This window comes from Lutra lutra, chromosome 17, assembly GCF_902655055.1.
Source record: "Lutra lutra chromosome 17, mLutLut1.2, whole genome shotgun sequence".
Taxonomy (NCBI): Eukaryota; Metazoa; Chordata; class Mammalia; order Carnivora; family Mustelidae; genus Lutra; species Lutra lutra.
The window spans coordinates 45179223-45196551 of record NC_062294.1 but is presented as its reverse complement, the minus strand read 5'-3'; the positions used below and the strand labels follow the sequence as shown (position 1 = coordinate 45196551).

The 17329-nt window shown below is 39.4% G+C and overlaps 2 protein-coding genes across 5 annotated transcripts in view; both read right to left on the bottom strand.

The window, feature by feature from the left end:
* Window positions 1–8628: 8628 nt before the first annotated feature.
* Window positions 8629–9796, bottom strand: LOC125088450 (zinc finger CCHC-type and RNA-binding motif-containing protein 1-like). Its single transcript, XM_047709655.1, has one exon. It carries the CDS (start codon window positions 9757–9759, stop codon window positions 9106–9108), a length of 654 nt encoding a protein of 217 aa, XP_047565611.1. The 5' UTR covers window positions 9760–9796; the 3' UTR covers window positions 8629–9105.
* A 385-nt stretch (window positions 9797–10181) lies between these two features.
* Window positions 10182–17329, bottom strand: part of ZNF573 (zinc finger protein 573) — a 31007-nt gene continuing 23859 nt past the window's right edge. For all 4 annotated transcript variants that reach the window (XM_047709423.1, XM_047709425.1, XM_047709424.1 and 1 more), the window contains one exon: window positions 10182–11882. In XM_047709423.1, coding sequence (XP_047565379.1) covers window positions 10183–11882 — 1700 coding nt within the window. In that variant the 3' untranslated portion in view covers window position 10182. The remainder of the gene's footprint in view (window positions 11883–17329) is intronic.

The window sequence follows — 17329 nt, the reverse complement described above, 5'->3', positions numbered from 1 at the left end:
TTAAGATTTTATTTATTTATTTGGTAGGCAGAGGTCACAAGTAGAGAGGCAGGTAGAGGGGGGGGGAGCAGGTTCCCCACTGAGCAGAGAGCCCGATGCAGGGCTTGATCCCAGGACCCTGAGACCATGACCTGAGCTGAAGGCAAAGGCTTTAACCCACTGAGCCACCCAGGCGCCCCTGGGTTTATATCTTCTTTTTTTTTTTTTTTAAGATTTTATTTATTTATTTGACAGAGAGATCACAAGTAGACAGAGAGGCAGGCAGAGAGAGAGAGAGAGAGAGAGAAGCAGGCTCCCTGCCGAGCAGAGAGCCCGATTCGGGACTCGATCCCAGGACCCTGAGATCATGACCTGAGCCGAAGGCAGCGGCTTAACCCACTGAACCACCCAGGTGCCCCGGGTTTATATCTTCTTAATTGCCTTCAGCTCAGAGTAACTTTTATGTCAAGGAGGCGTATTTAGAGGTGACATATTCTGGTTTCCTTCAGTCACTACTCTCTTCCATTAAATCAGTCCTTAGATGTATTCCTCATGAATCTCCTGAGTAATCCTATACACCTACCATTTCTAAAGCTGTCCTTAGCAGGCTATTTCTCTTCATTTTCTTTATATTTTTTTCATAGGCTACCACGTTCTTTTCATTAGCATCATTGGTCTCTTCCTTATATATCATAAAAATATCATGATATATTACCTACTAGGTTTTCCCTGGAACTCTTGCTGGTCCTCAATAACCCCCCTCAACTAGGCAATAGGCCAGGAGGCATTTCTGTCCTCTTGGTCAGGTACAGAAGAAGGATAGAAACAAAAATCAAAACTCTTAAATTTCACAATTGAGGACTAGCTGAAAGCCTACAAATATTATGCTCCCCTTAAGAACATTTAAAATTATTTGACTTTCTGGAAGTTCTTAATGGGGAGCAAGAGAGGAAGATCCTAAAGCATTACAGACAAGGTTCTTGCCCACACATGCTGTTCTGAGTGCCTAGATCCAAATGAAAAATTAAAGATTTATAAGGTTATTTATTTTTAAAAACTATTTTATTTATTTGATGGAGAGAGAGCGAGCGTGCAAGCGTGCACAAGCAGGAGGAGCAGCAGGGAGAGGGCGAGAGCGAAGCAGGCTCCCTGTTGAGCAGGGAGCCCAATGCATCCCCTTTAATCGCAATTTTTAAAAGTGTTATAATTGGGGGGCGCCTGGGTGGCTCAGTGGGTTAAGCCGCTGCCTTCGGCTCAGGTCATGATCTCGGGGTCCTGGGATCAAGCCCCGCATCGGGCTCTCTGCTCGGCAGGGAGCCTGCTTCCTCCTCTCTCTCTGCCTGCCTCTCTGCCTGCTTGTGATCTCTCTCTGTCAAATAAATAAAATCTTTTTAAAAAAAGTGTTATAATTGACCTTAAAAATTCTGGAATGTGTAACTCTTTCTTAAGGATGGGCCACATAGATTGACTTGCTTCTGAAAAGAAAGATCTCAATAAAAGTAGGGCAAACTAAAAATAAAGCAGAGGTTCCTAGAGTGTGACTCTTAATCTGAGGGTGGTGAGTTAGAGCCACACGTTAGGTATTAGTTTAAAAACAAAACAAAACAAAAGGCAGAAAGAAGGAAATAACAAAGATTAAGGCAGAAAATAATTCAACAGAAAATAGAAAACAAAATAAAAACCAATAAAATATTTATGATAAAATGTGCAAACTATTCCTACTATATAACCTGTATATATCTTACAGTAAATGGAAATTACCATTTACTGTGTGAACTGCTAATATAATGTCTAATTTGTTCAATTAAAAATAAAAGGGGGGCACCTGGGTGGCTCAGATGGTTAAGAATCTGCCTTTGGCTCAGGTCATGATCTTAGGGTCCTGGGATCCAGCCCCAAGTCAGGCTCCTTGCTCAGTGGAGAGTCTGTTTCTCCCTCTCCCTCTGCCTCTCCCCTCTGCTCATGCTTTATCTCTCTCTCTCAAATCAATAAATAAAAATCTTAGGGAAAAAACCCTTAAAAATTTAAAGGAAAAAGTATCAAGGAACTACATCATAGCAACTTTTAAGGGAGGGTTGAGGTGGAAGCATTATTTAAAAATTCATTCATTGGTGTTTGAGATCTGCTTAATGTAGATACTCAAGGCCTGGGCAGAGTGGGGAGTGGCCAGGAACTGGACAGGCAGGCAAGGTGGGTGGTCACACGCCCATACCTGGCCCCAGGTATGGTGGGGGTGGGCCCAGGCACCCCAAGGGGAGTACCAGAAGGGTGGCCCAGGCAGATAGACCTCCTAGGGGACCTGTAGGCCAGGCCTTAAGAAGGTATCTAAGTCAGGTGCTGAGTACTCATGGCCAAAGCCTAGCCCAGGGTGGAAGGATTGGGTCCTGGTTGGGAGCTAGAGGAGCCTAGGGTCCTCCCTGATCTGGACTAGAACTCAAGGCATGGTCTGCCGGTTGGACTCAGGCAGCTCCTGGAGACAGACAATGGAGGTAGATGTTCTCTTCCAGGTGGTCCAGACATAGCTGATCTGGTCCAACACAAAGCTGATGGCAGCATCTTCTGCTTCCCTGAAGCCATCATCCTTGTCTTTCCCTCTCACCTGCACAGGCTTGCCCAGATCCAGGTTGGAGTGACATCTGGCTGGGGAGCCAAAAGGGCCTTACAATCATTGATGGGGTACCTGTTCCATCAACAGCCACCACCTGGCAGTAGGTGGAGATGCCAGGTTGAAATTGAAGCTCCTTTTTTTAGAGAGAGAGAATGCACATGTGGGTATGGGGTAGGGGGAGCGCAGAGGGTAAGGGAGAGAGAATCTTAAGCAGGCTCCACACCCAGTGAGGAACCCCACCTGGGGCTCTCAGGACCCTGAGATCATGACCTGAGCCAAAATCGAGAGTCCAGCTTAACAACCAGAGCCAGCCAGGTGCCCCTGAAATTGAAGAATTCTAACAAATATCAGGTGTGTGGAAAACTCTAAGTATCAATTAAATTTGGACTTTAAGTTAAAATGCTTGTTCTATTTCTATATTAACAGCTTATAGAATCAAACAAAAGTGAAAATTTTCCAAAGTGATAAAAGAAAAAAAAAAGGTAAATGTAAAAGAAAATAAGAAAGTAAGAGAAAAATAGAGAAAGAACATTAGGCAACTAAAAATGATTCATGTTTGTCAATAATCATTGGTAATTTAAATGGATTAATTCCATTAAACATCAACTTAAAAATTAAGAAAATCTCAATTTCATTATTGAGCCTCCAGTGCACAAAATAAAACTGCTTTTTTTCCCCCTCCTGTTAAAAAAATAAAAACAGGGGCATCTGGCTGGCTCAGTAGGTGGAGCATGCCACTCTTGATCTTGGGGTTGTGAATTCAAGCCCCACTTTGGGTGTGGAAATTACTAAAAAATATAATCTTAAAAATAAATTAAAAAAATGTGGCTGTAGGTGTTAAAAGGGTCACATCTAAAGCTTAAGGAGAGAAGTAACATGAAAAAGATGATATAAAGTTAAGTACTTATAAAAGAAAGTTAATATAATTTGGGAGCATGGGACGACTGAGTGGCTCAGTTGGTTAGGAGTCTGCCTTTGGCTGAGTCATGATTCTAGGATCCTCGGATGGAGTTCTGCATTAGGCTCCTTTCTCAAGGGAAGCCTGCTTCTCCCTCTGCCTGCCACTCCTCCTGCTTGTGCTCTCTCTCTCTCCTGGCAAATAAATAAATAAATAAATAAATAAATAAATAAATAAATAAAATCTTTAAAATATATATATATATATATATATATATAATTTTGGAGCAGACAAGATTAATTTGAAAGGATGACTGTAGACTAAAAAAACACTATATGTTGATAAAAAGTTTAACTCTCTAAGATGTAACTTCTAAAATTTTTGCTTATTTTATTGTATTGTTTTTTGTATTGTATTTTTATTGTATCTTATTTTATATCCCAGTGACATATAAATTTAAAAATGGGTAAATCTATGAGGATCAATGGACAGTTTTGATATACAATCATATTTTTAAATCAGATCTCACTCAGTCATTAAAAGCTTACACTGGCAAAAGTAAGAATAATAGGGAAACTTTAATAAGACACTGAAAACTACATAACAAAAAATGGATAACATTACTAAAAAAAAAAAAAAGATTTGTTGGGACACCTGCATGGCTCAGTGGGTTTAGTGTCTGCCTTTGGCTCGGGTCATGATCCCAGGGTCCTGAGATGCAGTCCCAAGTCGGGCTCCTTGCTCAGTGGGGAGCCTGCTCCCCCGTCTTCCCCTGCCCACCCTGCTTGTGCATGTGCTCTCTCTCTCTGACAAATAAATAAATAAAATATTTTAAAAGATTTATTTATTTGAGAGAGAGTGAACAGGAGAAGGGCAGAGGGGGAGGGAGAGGGAAAGGAAAAGGGAGAGGGAATCTCAAGCGAACTCCACAATAAGCACAGAGCCCTGACATAGGGCTTGATCCCATGACCCTGAGATCAGGCCTGAGCCGAAACCAAGAGCTGGACGCTTAACTGACTGAGCCACCCGGGTGCCTAAACTTAATGAATTCTGTGGATATAATTTCCAGTTTATAGGAAAAATGAGGGACAGATTAACAAATCATATCAGGAGGAAATAAATCAAGAATGTGTGCATTCTAGACATGTTACAAAAAAATCAATGATGTAGGGGTGCTTTGGTGGCTCAGTCCTTAAGTGTCTGCCTTCAGCTCAGGTCATGATTCCAGGGTCCTGGGATCAAGCCCCACATCAGAATCCTGCTCAATGGGGAGCCTGCTTTTCCCTCTCCCACTGCCCCTGCTTGTGCTCTGTCAAATAAAAGAAAAACCTCTAAAAAAAAAAATCAAAGACATAAAAAAGTACTACCTTAGAAAAGAAGCCCAAATGCAATGTATTAACCTAGACTAGATAGTGATTAGCAAAGAAATATTTACATTACAAATTTAGGAAAAATCTCCAAAAGAATAATTTACTTTTTACTAGCCCATTATTAATTTCTACCTAATCTTAAATTGTGAATGGAGAATACGAATTGTTGCTATTATCATAATCTCTACACACCCTAAATCATGTACTTATTTTCAAAATTATGTAAAATTCAATGAGTGCCTTTAAGAAGCTGTCTGAAATTAATTAAACTGTTAAAATCTTACTCATAGGGGCGCCTGGGTGGCTCAGTTGGTTAAGCAACTGCCTTTGGCTCAGGTCATGATCCAGGAGTCCTGGGATCGAGTCCCACATCGGGCTCCCAGCTCCATGGGGAGTCTGCTTCTCCCTCTGACCTCCCCTCTCATGCTCTCTCTCTGTCTCTCAAATAAATAAATTTTTAAAAAAGCCATTGTGTTAAAAAAATAAATAAAATAAAATCTTACTCATAAAAACTATCAGCAACAGAAGTAGTGATGAGAGTACCAGCTCATATTTATGAACCCTGGTTATAGGCCAGATAATCTCCCAAGGTTTTACAAGTATGACTTCAATTAATCTCCATAATAAAATTATTATGTGTTCCTGATTAGCATTTAGCAAATGATGCCATGATAGGTGATAAGTATCTTGGCCGATAACACACGGTCCATAAGTTGGTAGAATGGCAACGATGACAGGTAAGGTATGTGCTGTGGCTTAAAGGATTTCTGTGTACATGAAACGAACATGTTTATTATCAATTTTTGAGAGTTTAACAATAATTGAGCAGTGTTGGCAGGTGTGGTGATTTAAAAATGTCTCCAAATGGGGCGCCTGGGTGGCTCAGTGGGTTAAAGCTTCTGCCTTCGGCTCAGGTCATGATCCCAGGGTCCTGGGATTGAGCCCCACATCGGGCTCTCTGCTCAGCGGGGAGCCTACTTCCCACTCTCTCTCTCTGCCTGCCTCTGCCTACTTGTGATCTCTGTCAAATAAATATTTTTAAAATGTCTGCAAATGTTTTGACACTTCCCCTTTCAAAAGGTGAAACTGGATCTCTCTCCTGGTGGATGTGGGCTGGACTTGACCTACCCACTGCTAATATGGAGGATGAGGCAGAAGTGACTGCCAAAGCTAGATTGTAGCAAGGATCAGTTCTGAGAAAAGCCAATTATCCTGTCACAAGGACACTCAAGCAGCACATGGAAGGGTCCTGCTGGAGAGGAAATAACTTGCCAGGATGAACTGATCAGCCACAAAACTAAGCCATCTTTGAAAGCACATCATCCAACCCCCATCAATCCCTTCCAGATCTTCAATCCATTAGATACATGGTGCCAGAACGCATATCTGCTCCCAAATTCCTGAACCATAGAAACTGTGAGAAGCAGACATACTCAGATTTTTCAGGTAGCTTGGAATGAGGGAGCAAGAGGGAGGCTTCAGTTTTGAAGGGTGCAGTTTCAGAGAACTTGTGGATATATTTTTTAAAAAAACACAACCATTAGTCATCTCAGTATAAACTGTTTGCATTCTTACCACATGCAAAATATACTCAAGAAGTGCCAGAAGCCTCACTTACTTAAAGCATCAACTTCAAGTTCAGGATTTCCTCATGTAAATCAGGTCCACTGTGGACGAGGATGGATTTCTGACACACGCTCTCTCTGTACCAGCAGCCAATGTGAGCGAGCCACCTGGACCCAATATTCCAGATGACTGAAATCTCATGAAAAACCCAGTCCAGAAGTACTCAACCAAGTTACTCCTGAATTTCTGACCCACAGAATCTGTGAGAGCTGTTGTGATAAGCCATTAAGATTTGGGGAAATCTGTGACACAGCCATTGATTATTATGGAAGGCTTTTAGCCATTCATTAAATTAACAAATTGTTTAAAAGATTTTATTTTACTTATTTGACAGAGAGAGAGAGAGTACAAGCAGGGGGAGCAGCAGGGGGAGAGGGAGAAGCAGGCTCCCTACTGAGCAGGGAGCCAGATGTAGGACTCTATCCCAGGACCCTGGGATCATGACCTGAGCCAAAGGCTGACGCTTCACCAACTGAGCCACCCAGGTGCCCCTAAATTTAACAAATTTAATTGAAAGTTCCATGCACACCGTAGGCATGAAAAATTTGAGATTCCTATTTTCTTCCTAATTTGTCATTATTTTTTAAAAATTAATTCCAGTATAGTCAACATACAGTGTTATATTAGCTTCAGGTGTACAATATAGTGATTCAACAATTCTACACACGACTCAGCGCTCATCATGAAAAGTATTCTCTTAATCCCCTTTACCTATTTCACTAATCCCACCCTCCCAAGCCCTCAGAAGGGTAACCATTAGTTTGTTCTCTACAGTTAAGGGTCTGTTTGTTGTTGGTGGTGGTGTTGTTGTTTTGGTTTATCTATTTTTTCCTTTGTTCATTTGTTTTGTTTCTTAAATTCTACATATGAGTGAAATCATATGGTATTTGTCTTTCTCTGACTGACTTATTTCACTTAGCATTATACCCTCTAGTTCTGTTTTTGGAAATGGCAAGATTTCATTCTTCTTTATCCACTCATTTATTTTTTTTAAGATTTTATTTATTTGACAGAGATCATGAGTAGGCAGAGAGGCAGGCAGAGAGAGGGGAGGGGAAGAAGGCTCCCTGCCGAGCAGAGAGCCCAATGCCGGCTGGATCCCAGGACCCTGGGATCATGAACTGAGCTGAAGACAGAGGCTTTAACCCACTGAGCCACCCAGGCGCCTCATCCATTCATTTATTGATGGACATTTTGGCTGCTTCCATAACGCCATTGTAAATAATGCTCCAATAAATATAGGGGTGCACACATCTTTTCAAATTAGTTTTTATATTCTTTGGGTAAATATCCAGTAATGGAATTACTGGATCCTGTGGTAATTCTATTTTTAAATTTTTTAGGAATCTCCATACTGTTTTCTTCAGTGGGTGCACCAGTTTGCATTCACACCAACAGTGCAAGAGGGTTCCTTTTTCTCCATATCCTTGCCAACACTGTTTCTTGTATTGTTGATTTTAGCCATTCTGACAGGTGTGAGGTGATACCCCATTGTGGTTTTGATTTGCATTTCCCCCATGATGAGTGATGTTAAGCATCTTTTTATGTGTCTGTTGGCCATCTTATGTCTTCTTTGGAGAATATTTGTTCATATCTTCTGCTCAATTTAATACTGGATTTTTTTTTTGGTGTGTGTGTTGAGTTGTATAAGCTTTTTCTATTTTTGGACACTAACCCTTTATTGGATTTGTCATTTGCATATATATTCTCTAATTCTGTAGATTGCTTTTTAGTTTTGCTAATTGTTTCCTTCACTATGCAGAAGCTTTTTATTTTGATGTTGTCCCAGTACTTTACTTTTGCTTTTGTTTCCCTTCCCTCAGGGGACCTATCTAGAAAAATGTTACCATGGCTGATATCAGAGAAATTACTGCCTGCGTTCTCTTCTTGGATTTTTATGGCTTTGAGTCTCACATTTAGGTCTTTAATCCATTTTGAGTTTATCTTTAGGGTATGGTGTAATAGAGTGGTCCTGTTTTCCCAACATCATTTGTTGAAGAGACTTTTCCCCATTGTATATTTTTGCCTCCTCTGTTGAAGATTAATTGACCATCTAGTTGTGGATGTATTTCTGGGCTCTCTATTCTGTTCCACTGATCCTTGTGCCTATTTTTACACCAGTACAACACTGTTGTTTTTTTTTTCTCTTGAAAATTTTATTAACATTTAATAACAATAAATCAGTCAGCATTTTCCAGTCTTCATGAAGTTTTTGTCTTAAAGATGAAATTTACTTCAAATGTCTTCATGTAAACCAATCAGACATGAATAAACTTTTATAATGAGCTTCCCAAACACATCTTTTTAATATTGGTCTTTTTTCTTGGGATGACAATGGCAATACTATGACAGTATTAAGATTTCTTTTTAATTCAAATGAACTGTTTTCAAGATTAATGGTTACTAGCAAATCTTGATTTTTATTACTCTGCTAAGGCAAGATAGAAACATGATACTTTAAAATTATTTTCAATTTCCTATGAACCTATTTTATGGTAAAAAAATTATTTGGTACTATGTGGTTTTTATGCTTAAATTCTAAAAGTATCTTTAATTTCAACTGAACTTGGTGCCCCAAGACTTAAAAAAAATTTTTAAATGATATTTACATAATAAATACAATTTTAATCACTCAGTTCTTCCTCATCACTGAAATATGTGCTTTTCTTTATTCTTGGGTGTCTTGAATCATCTGATGTTGAGGGACCTCCTGAACTGGGTTTCCATTTTTTCTGTTCTTCTTCAATTTTGGCTTGCTGGAAAGCTATGGCCTGACTAAGACTGTCAAGAGCAGGATCTTCCCCTTCATCTTCACTTTCTTCTACTTCTTCAATTTCTTCTTCTGGTTCAGGAATTTTCTTTTTTTCCTTTTTCTCTTTCTTCTTTGGAAGTTCCCGTTCTCCAAGCATATTTTTAGGGCAGGCGTAACTTAAGTGTCCACTTTCCCCACATTCATAACACTTAGATTTGTCAAAGTAGTTTCGTCTTCGGATGAACTCAGCTGCTCTTCCATTGTCGATAGCAATGCTTGCTTTTATTACTCTACCAAATAACTGTTTGTTGTTTATTGCTCTGGAACAGTTTTGTGCAGAGTCTTTATCCAAAAACAAAATAAATGCAACCCCTTTACTCTTCCTGGTATCTTTATCTTTCATTATAGTAACCTTTACAACTTTGCCATACTTGGAAAATATCTGGTATAAGTCATTGTTGGTCAGGGAAAAGGGCAAGTTGGATACATATACTGTGCTTTTGCTTGGGGCCAATCCACCGCTCATTTCGTTCTGGGGAGAACTGCGAGGGCGGGCAACGGCAAATGGTCCGGAATAAAAAGTGTGGCGGGGAGAGAGGCAAATCGTTTTCGCGGCCAGGTTTCGGGAGGGGCTCACAACACTGTTTTAATTACTACAGCTTTGTAGTAGATCTTGATTTCTGGGATCATGATACTTCCAGCTTTCATCTTCTTTTTCAAGATTGCTTTGGCTATTCAGGGTTTAATTTGCTATTGTTTAGTCAAACATTCCATTAAAATGGGAGTGACACTGTAATCTTTAGAAAGTGATAAGAACTACATAATGAATTCTCTCATCTGGTGAAGACATACCTATAAAGACTAACATTCAATAATTCCTCATCAGTGTGAACTGCCTGTTTAAAAGGTCTGGGCCATGCCTAAAAGCATTATCACATTCCTTATGTTCTTAGAGCTTCAGATCTGTATGTATTCCCTGATGTGCTTTAAGGGCTGAACTATACCTGAAGGCTTTCCCACACTTCTTACACACGTAGGGCTTTTCACCAGTATGAATTCTCTCATGTTGAACAAGGTTTGAAGCACGACTAAAGGCCTTCCCACATTCCTTACAGCTGTGGGGTTTCCCACCAGTATGAATTTTCTGATGTTGTGTAAGGTATCCATATGTTTTAAAGGACTTCCCACATTTCTTACATTCAAAGGGTTTCTTATCAGCGTGAACACTCTGATGTGCGGTAAGGTGTGAACTACGTCTAAAGGTCTTCCCACATTCCTTACATTTAAAAGGTTTCTCATCAGCATGAATACTCTGGTGTAGGGTAAGGTTTCTGTAGAAAGTAAAGGTTTTCCTACATATCATACACTCATAGGGTTTCACACCAGTATGGATTTTCTGATGTTGATTAAGATATCCATGCAAGCTAAAGGTCTTTCCACACTCTTTGCATTCATAGGGTTTCTCACCGGTATGAGTTTTCTGATGTTGCACAAGGTTTGAGGCAGTAGTATAGGCCTTCCTGCATTCCTTACATTCAAAAAGTTTCTTACCAGTATGAATACTCTGATGTCGAATAAGATTTCTATACAAAGTAAAGGTTTTTTTACACTGCTTACATTCAAAATGTTTCATACCAGTATGAATCTTCTGATGTTGATGAAGGTATCCATATAAGCTAAAGGCCTTTCCACATTCCTTACATTCAAAGGGCTTCTCACCAGTGTGAGTTTTCTGATGTTGAAAAAGCTTTGAGCCAGTAGTATAGGCCTTCCCACACTGCTTACATTCAAAAAGTTTCTCACCAGTGTGAATATGCTGATGTCGAGTAAGATTTCTATACAAGGTAAAGGTTTTCTTACATTCCTTACATTCATATGGTTTCCCACCTTTATGAATTCTCTGATGTAGAATAAGGTATGAAGCAGTGGTATAGCCCTTTCCACATTCTTTACAATCATATGGTTTTTTACCAGTATGAACACTCTGATGTACGGTAAGTTGATGACCTCTTTTAAAGGCCTTCCCACATTTCTCACATACGTAAAGTTTCCCATCAATATGGATCTGCCCATGTTCAATGAGGTTTGAGCGCCTACTAAAAGCCTTCCCACATTCTTGACATTTATAGGGTTTCTCACCAGTATGAATTCTTTGATGAATTTTAAGGTGTCCACCTTGACTAAAGGCCTTCCCACATTCCCAACATTCATAAGGCCTCCCTCCAGTGTGGATTCTCTCATGTTGAACAATGTGTGAGGCATAAATAAAGGCCTTCCCACAGTCCTTACATTCATAGGTTTTCTCGCCAGTATGAAATCTCTGATGTACAGTAAGTTGATAACCGCTTTTAAAGTTCTTCCTGCATTCTGTACATTCATAAGGTTTCTCATCAGTATGAAATCTCTGATGTAGGGTAAGTTGATAGTCACTACGAAAGTTCCTCCCACAGTCCTTGCATTCATAGGGTCTTCTGCCACTATGAAACCTGTGATGTAGAATAAATTGAGAGCCACTACTAAATTTCTTCTGACATTTCTTACTTTTGTAGAATTTCTTGTTATATGTGCTCTGATGTTGTGTAGAAGATATATCTTTTTCGTAAGTGGGCATTTCTACATAGCTGATTACCTCACGGTGTAAATCCAAATCTGAAACAAAAGAAGAAAAAAAAATTGTACTTCTTATATTAGAGAACATGGAACTTCTATGAAAGAAATATGAACCAACACTCATAAGGACTTACCCAATAGTAAAATATAGTTATGAAAATTTTGAAAGGCCAAGGGTTCAGAGATGTATGTAAAGTTATGTGAGATAGTGAAGTTACTGAAATTTAGGTGTGGGCCAGAATCTTTGGCAAGCTTGTTATAAATCTGATATCCTGGTTCTGTCACAGACCAAGTAAGTTAGAATTAAGAGGGAAAAAAACCTTGGCATCTTTATTTTAAATATTTCTACCACTGATTGAAATGCAGATCAAAGGTTAAGAATTTATCCTAAGTTTCTCTAGTGTTTCTCTTTACTCTTGTAATGTCCAAACACTGACTCCTTTGCCCCTATCTCCTTTCACATTCTCTCTCTCTTTTAAGACTTTATTTATTTGACAGAGAGCGACAGCACAAGCAGGGGGAACAGAGGGAGAGGGAGAAAAAGGCTCCCCGCTGAGCAGGAAGCCCGATATGGGACTCAAAATCCCAGGACTCTGAGATCATGACCTGAGCTGAAGGCAGACGCTTAACCATCTGAGCCACCCAGGTGGTCCCTTTCACATTCTCTCTTTCCAGCACTTAGGATATGGTATAACTTCTATCACTTGATGCTTTCTAAAGACTGTTTTGTCTGATAAGACTCCTTGGACCTGGGCACTTTATAAGCTGATCCTTCTCATCCCTTAGAAAGGGGGCACCTGCTAACTCTAAATATATCCATGTCTGTCTTTTTATGTTCTAGCACTTCATTCTTTCCACCATCCCTTTATTTCCAATTATTATAACATTAATTTCTTTATCTGATATTCTATTTACATTTTCCCAAACTTTCCCAAGAGCAGACACAATCCTTCCTTTCTTTCATCACTGAATTACAAGGTTCTAACATATCACAGGTGCTAAATAATTGTTTTTACTTATCTTCAGTTGAGTTTTATTATTCCTTCTCCATTCTAAATATGTTAAATCTGTGTTGTTTTTATAATTTTTCACATCCTCTCTTCCTTATTTTCCAGGCCAGCCATCCTTGTACTTCCCAGTATTTTGGTGCCTTTTCAGAAAATTCACATACATACTTGAATGAAGTAACACGTTCCTTATTTGGAGATGCTGGAGAGAATCAAGAGATGCTGGAGAGAATCAAGAAATTAAAATGTGAAGGAAAATCCTGGGATACCAGAGTGCCTGGAAAGGCTCAGATGGTTAAAAGGAAATATCAGACACAAGCTGGAAGATGGCAATCCAGATTCAGGAAAAGACTCAGGAGTATCAGTGCAGAATGAGGGGGCATGAGTCAAGGGCAGAGTATGTGACTCAATTGTGGGATGTGTGTAACAAGTGATAGGATACACAGCATGGAGTTTGCATGGTTTGAACTTTCCACAGGCACCAAAGTAGGGAGCTCTCAGGCTTTTTATCTGCTTGCCCAAAAGTGGGGCAGAGTGGTGGGGCTTGAAAGTTGCCAGCAGTCAAAAATCAAAACCAGAATCAAAACCAGAATCAGTATCTTTATTATACTGAGGAAATAAACAGTGAAACTAGAGAAATATAACCAGACAAAAAATGAAAACAGTATATTTCAGAAGATACAATATCCAACCATAATGCCCAGAGAAAAGTTGTCACCTCAACACAAATTAAATAAACAACATATGAAAATGTTTAGAAAAAACATCAAAGCAAACCAAAGGAAAGCAGAAAGTATAAAGATAAAAAAAAAAACCCAGAATGTAATGAGTTTAGAAAAAGAAAATCAACACATAAATTCAAAAAGGTATCTCTTGGGGGTGCCTGGGTGGCTCAGTTGGTTAGTGTCCAACTCTTCATTTTGGCTCAGGTCATGATCTTGAAGATCAAGTCCTGCATTGGGCTCAGATCCAGGTCTGGAGCCTGATTCTCTCTCCTGCTCCCTGTTCCCTCCCACCTCCACTCTGTAAGAAAACCAAAAAAACCCCAAAAACAAAACAAACAAACAAAAAGGTATCTCTCGGGGGGGAAAAAAAAATCAGTGTATGATGGTACACTTCTAAACTAATGATGAAAAGAGGGGAGGAAAAAAAAAAGAAAAGAGGGGAGAACAAATAAAAAATTAAGCTATTATAAAAAAGTCAAAGACAAACATAGGAAAATATTGACCAAAAACAATCCTACAAAGGACAAAAGTCTGAAACAGGTTAATTTTCAGGAAATAGAAAAAAATGTCAAAAAGGCTAACAGCAACAAGTACCCTGATCATTTACACTGTCATCTCTAAATATCTATTATTATGATCAGGGAATCCTTAAAGAAATGTTTAATTCCAAGAATGGGACAGGGAAGATACAAGATAATTCTCATAAATGTTGGGCCAAACATGTAAGGAAAGTTTAAAAGATTTAAGGTTTCATTAAAAAACATATGTTCCTAAGTATGAAGCTGTGTTTGGCCAACATTGTGAAAAGAAAAAGCAGAAAAAAATGATTACGTTGATTAAACATATTAAGTAAATGAAAATAGATAATGGAGGAATCAAACTGGTAGCTTAACTGAGTTTTAACAGTCCAAAACTAATTGTAAAATTCAAAACATGTTGTGTCTCTTGAAAGAATACACATAATCACCTATGTGATGTACTTCTCTCACAAATATTTAACGTGAATCCCTTGGGACAGAAAATAATTTCCAATCTACAAAAATACAAAGAGTAGAGAATAAACAAATTGTATCATGGACAGTAGTGAGACAAGTTCAAAAGATGGCAAATTTTGCAATTTAAGAGGCCTTGTCTCTTCAAAAGTGTTAGTATCATAATATGATCTCCCTGATATGAGGAAGTGGAGATGCAACATGGGGGGGTTAAGGGGGTAGGAGAAGAATAAATGAAACAAGATGGGATTGGGAGGGAGACAGACCATAAGTGACTCCTAATCTCACAAAACAAACTGAGGGTTGCTGGGAGGAGGGGGGTTGAGAGAGGGGGGTGGGGTTATGGACATTGGGGAGGGTATGTGCTATGGTGAGGGCTGTGAAGTGTGTAAACCTGGCGATTCACAGACCTGTACCCCTGGGGATAAAAATACATAATATGTTTATCAAAATAAATTTTTTAAAAAAGTAAAAAAAAGTGTTAGTGTCATAAAGGGAATATGTTAAATTAAGAGGGATTTCAGTGTATAATAACCAAATGGAATGCACAGTTTTGCATTGGTATACTGATTTGAACATATCAAATTGGGCTAAATGGGGTAATAAGAATAGAACTTGGGGGGCGCCTGGGTGGCTTAGTGGGTTAAAGTCTCTGCCTTCGGCTCGGGTCCTTGTCCCAGGGTCCTGGGATCAAGCCCCGAATCAGACTCTCTGCTCAGCAGGGAGCCTGCTTCCCTTCCTCTCTCTCTGCCTGCCTCTCTACCTACTTGTGATCTCTGTCAAATAAATAAATAAAATCTTAAAAAAAAAAAAAAAAGAACAGAACTTGGGTTTTAAAGATGAAGTAAAATAAAAATGTAATAGAAATATAAAACAAGAATCACTGATAAAGAAATCAGGTTATAAAAGAGTAAGAATATGTGTCCCTTTGGTAAAAAGAAAAACATGTATAGGCATGTGTGCATTTTATCCACTAACGTGTTACAGTGGTAGGAATCAGGTATTTTAATATATATCTTAAAGATTTTATTTATTTATTTGGTAGACAGAGATCTCAAGTAGGCAGAGAGGTAGGCACAGAGAGAGGGGGGAGGCAGGCTCCCTGCTGAGCAGAGAGCCCGATGCGGGGCTCGATCCCAAGACCCTGGGATCATGACCTGAGCCGAAGGCAGAGGCTTTAACCCACTGAGCCACCCAGGCGCCCCTCAAATATTTTAATATTTAAAAACATTTTTTACCTGTCTCTATTTTCTAATTTTCTGCAATGCACATGGACGATTGCTTAATAAGGGTTATTAATTTTGTGTTCACCTATTAATACAGCATAAAATAAACCAAATATTGACACAATCCAAAGTCTGAGTGGAACATTTAATAAATAAAGATCTAGAACTTTGTGGCCATAAGCCACATATTGCAGAATTCAGTTCCTTTTCAGTCACAGACAAATTACTTATAAAAACAGAACATAGGGGCGCCTGGGTGGCTCAGTGGGTTAAAGCCTCTGCCTCCAGCTCAGGTCATGATCCCAGGGTCCTGGGATCGAGCCCCACATCGGGCTCTCTGCTCGGCGGGGAGCCTGCTTCTTCCTCTCTCTCTCTCTGCCTGCCTCTCCGCCTACTTGTGATATCTCTCTCTGTCAAATAAATAAATAAATAAAATTAAAAAAAAAAAAAACAAACAGAACATAAACTGGGCCATAAAGCAAGTCTCAACACATATTTCAAAGGATCAAAATCATACAGATTTTGTTGCCTGATCACAAGTATGCTAGAAATCAGTATTACAAAACCAACTAGATTATCAACATATATTGGGACATTAAAAAGTGCTTGTAGTTGGGGCGCCTGGGTTGCTCAGTGGGTTAGGCCGCTGCCTTCGGCTCAGGTCATGATCCCAGAGTCCTGGGATCGAGTCCCGCATCAGGCTCGCTGCTCAGCGGGAAGCCTGCTTCCCTTCCTCTCTCTCTGCCTGCCTCTCTGCCTACTTGTGATCTCTCTCTGTCAAATAAATAAATAAAATCTTTAAAAAAAAAAGTGCTTGTAGTTGATCAACACACTAGACAAACTGTGCCCTATAACAATAATTACAAACTTTAAAAAACAATCTTTTGACTGAAAATTAAAGGCAAAAGGAACTGCACATAAGCACTACCAAGTTAGTAAATTTGTTTCTCATGGGGATGGATGATGGATGGTGAGAAAAAAGTTACAAATAAACAAGACAAGAAGGCTAGAAGGCACCCGGAAATACTGGATGGGAGTTGGAGATATCAGTATGAGCTCATGTTAGCTTAATGTAGATAGAGACAGATAATAAAACAATTACACCTATATGTCAGTATACATGTATACATACATTTATAGCCTGGCTGGGTCCTGTAGAGGGAACAGAGGCGGTGGCATTCCAACAGCAATAAGTACACCTAGCACCTTGATCTTGGTTTCTTATTTATTTATTTACAATTTTAAAAAAATTTTATTTTTAAAGATTTTGTTTATTTGACAGAGATCACAAGTAGGCAGAGAGGCAGGCAGAGAGAGAGGGGGAAGCAGGCTCCCCGCTGTGCAAAGAGCCCGATGCAGGGCTCGATCCCAGGACTCTGGGATCATGACTCAAGCCGAAGGCAGAGGCTTTAACCCACTGAGCCACCCAGGTGCCCCCGATCTTGGTTTCTAAATATTATTTTTCAATAAAAGGAAACAGGGCTCTTAGGAGAAATGGCTGATTCCAGTACAAGGGAAGAGGCAAAAAACCAAAAT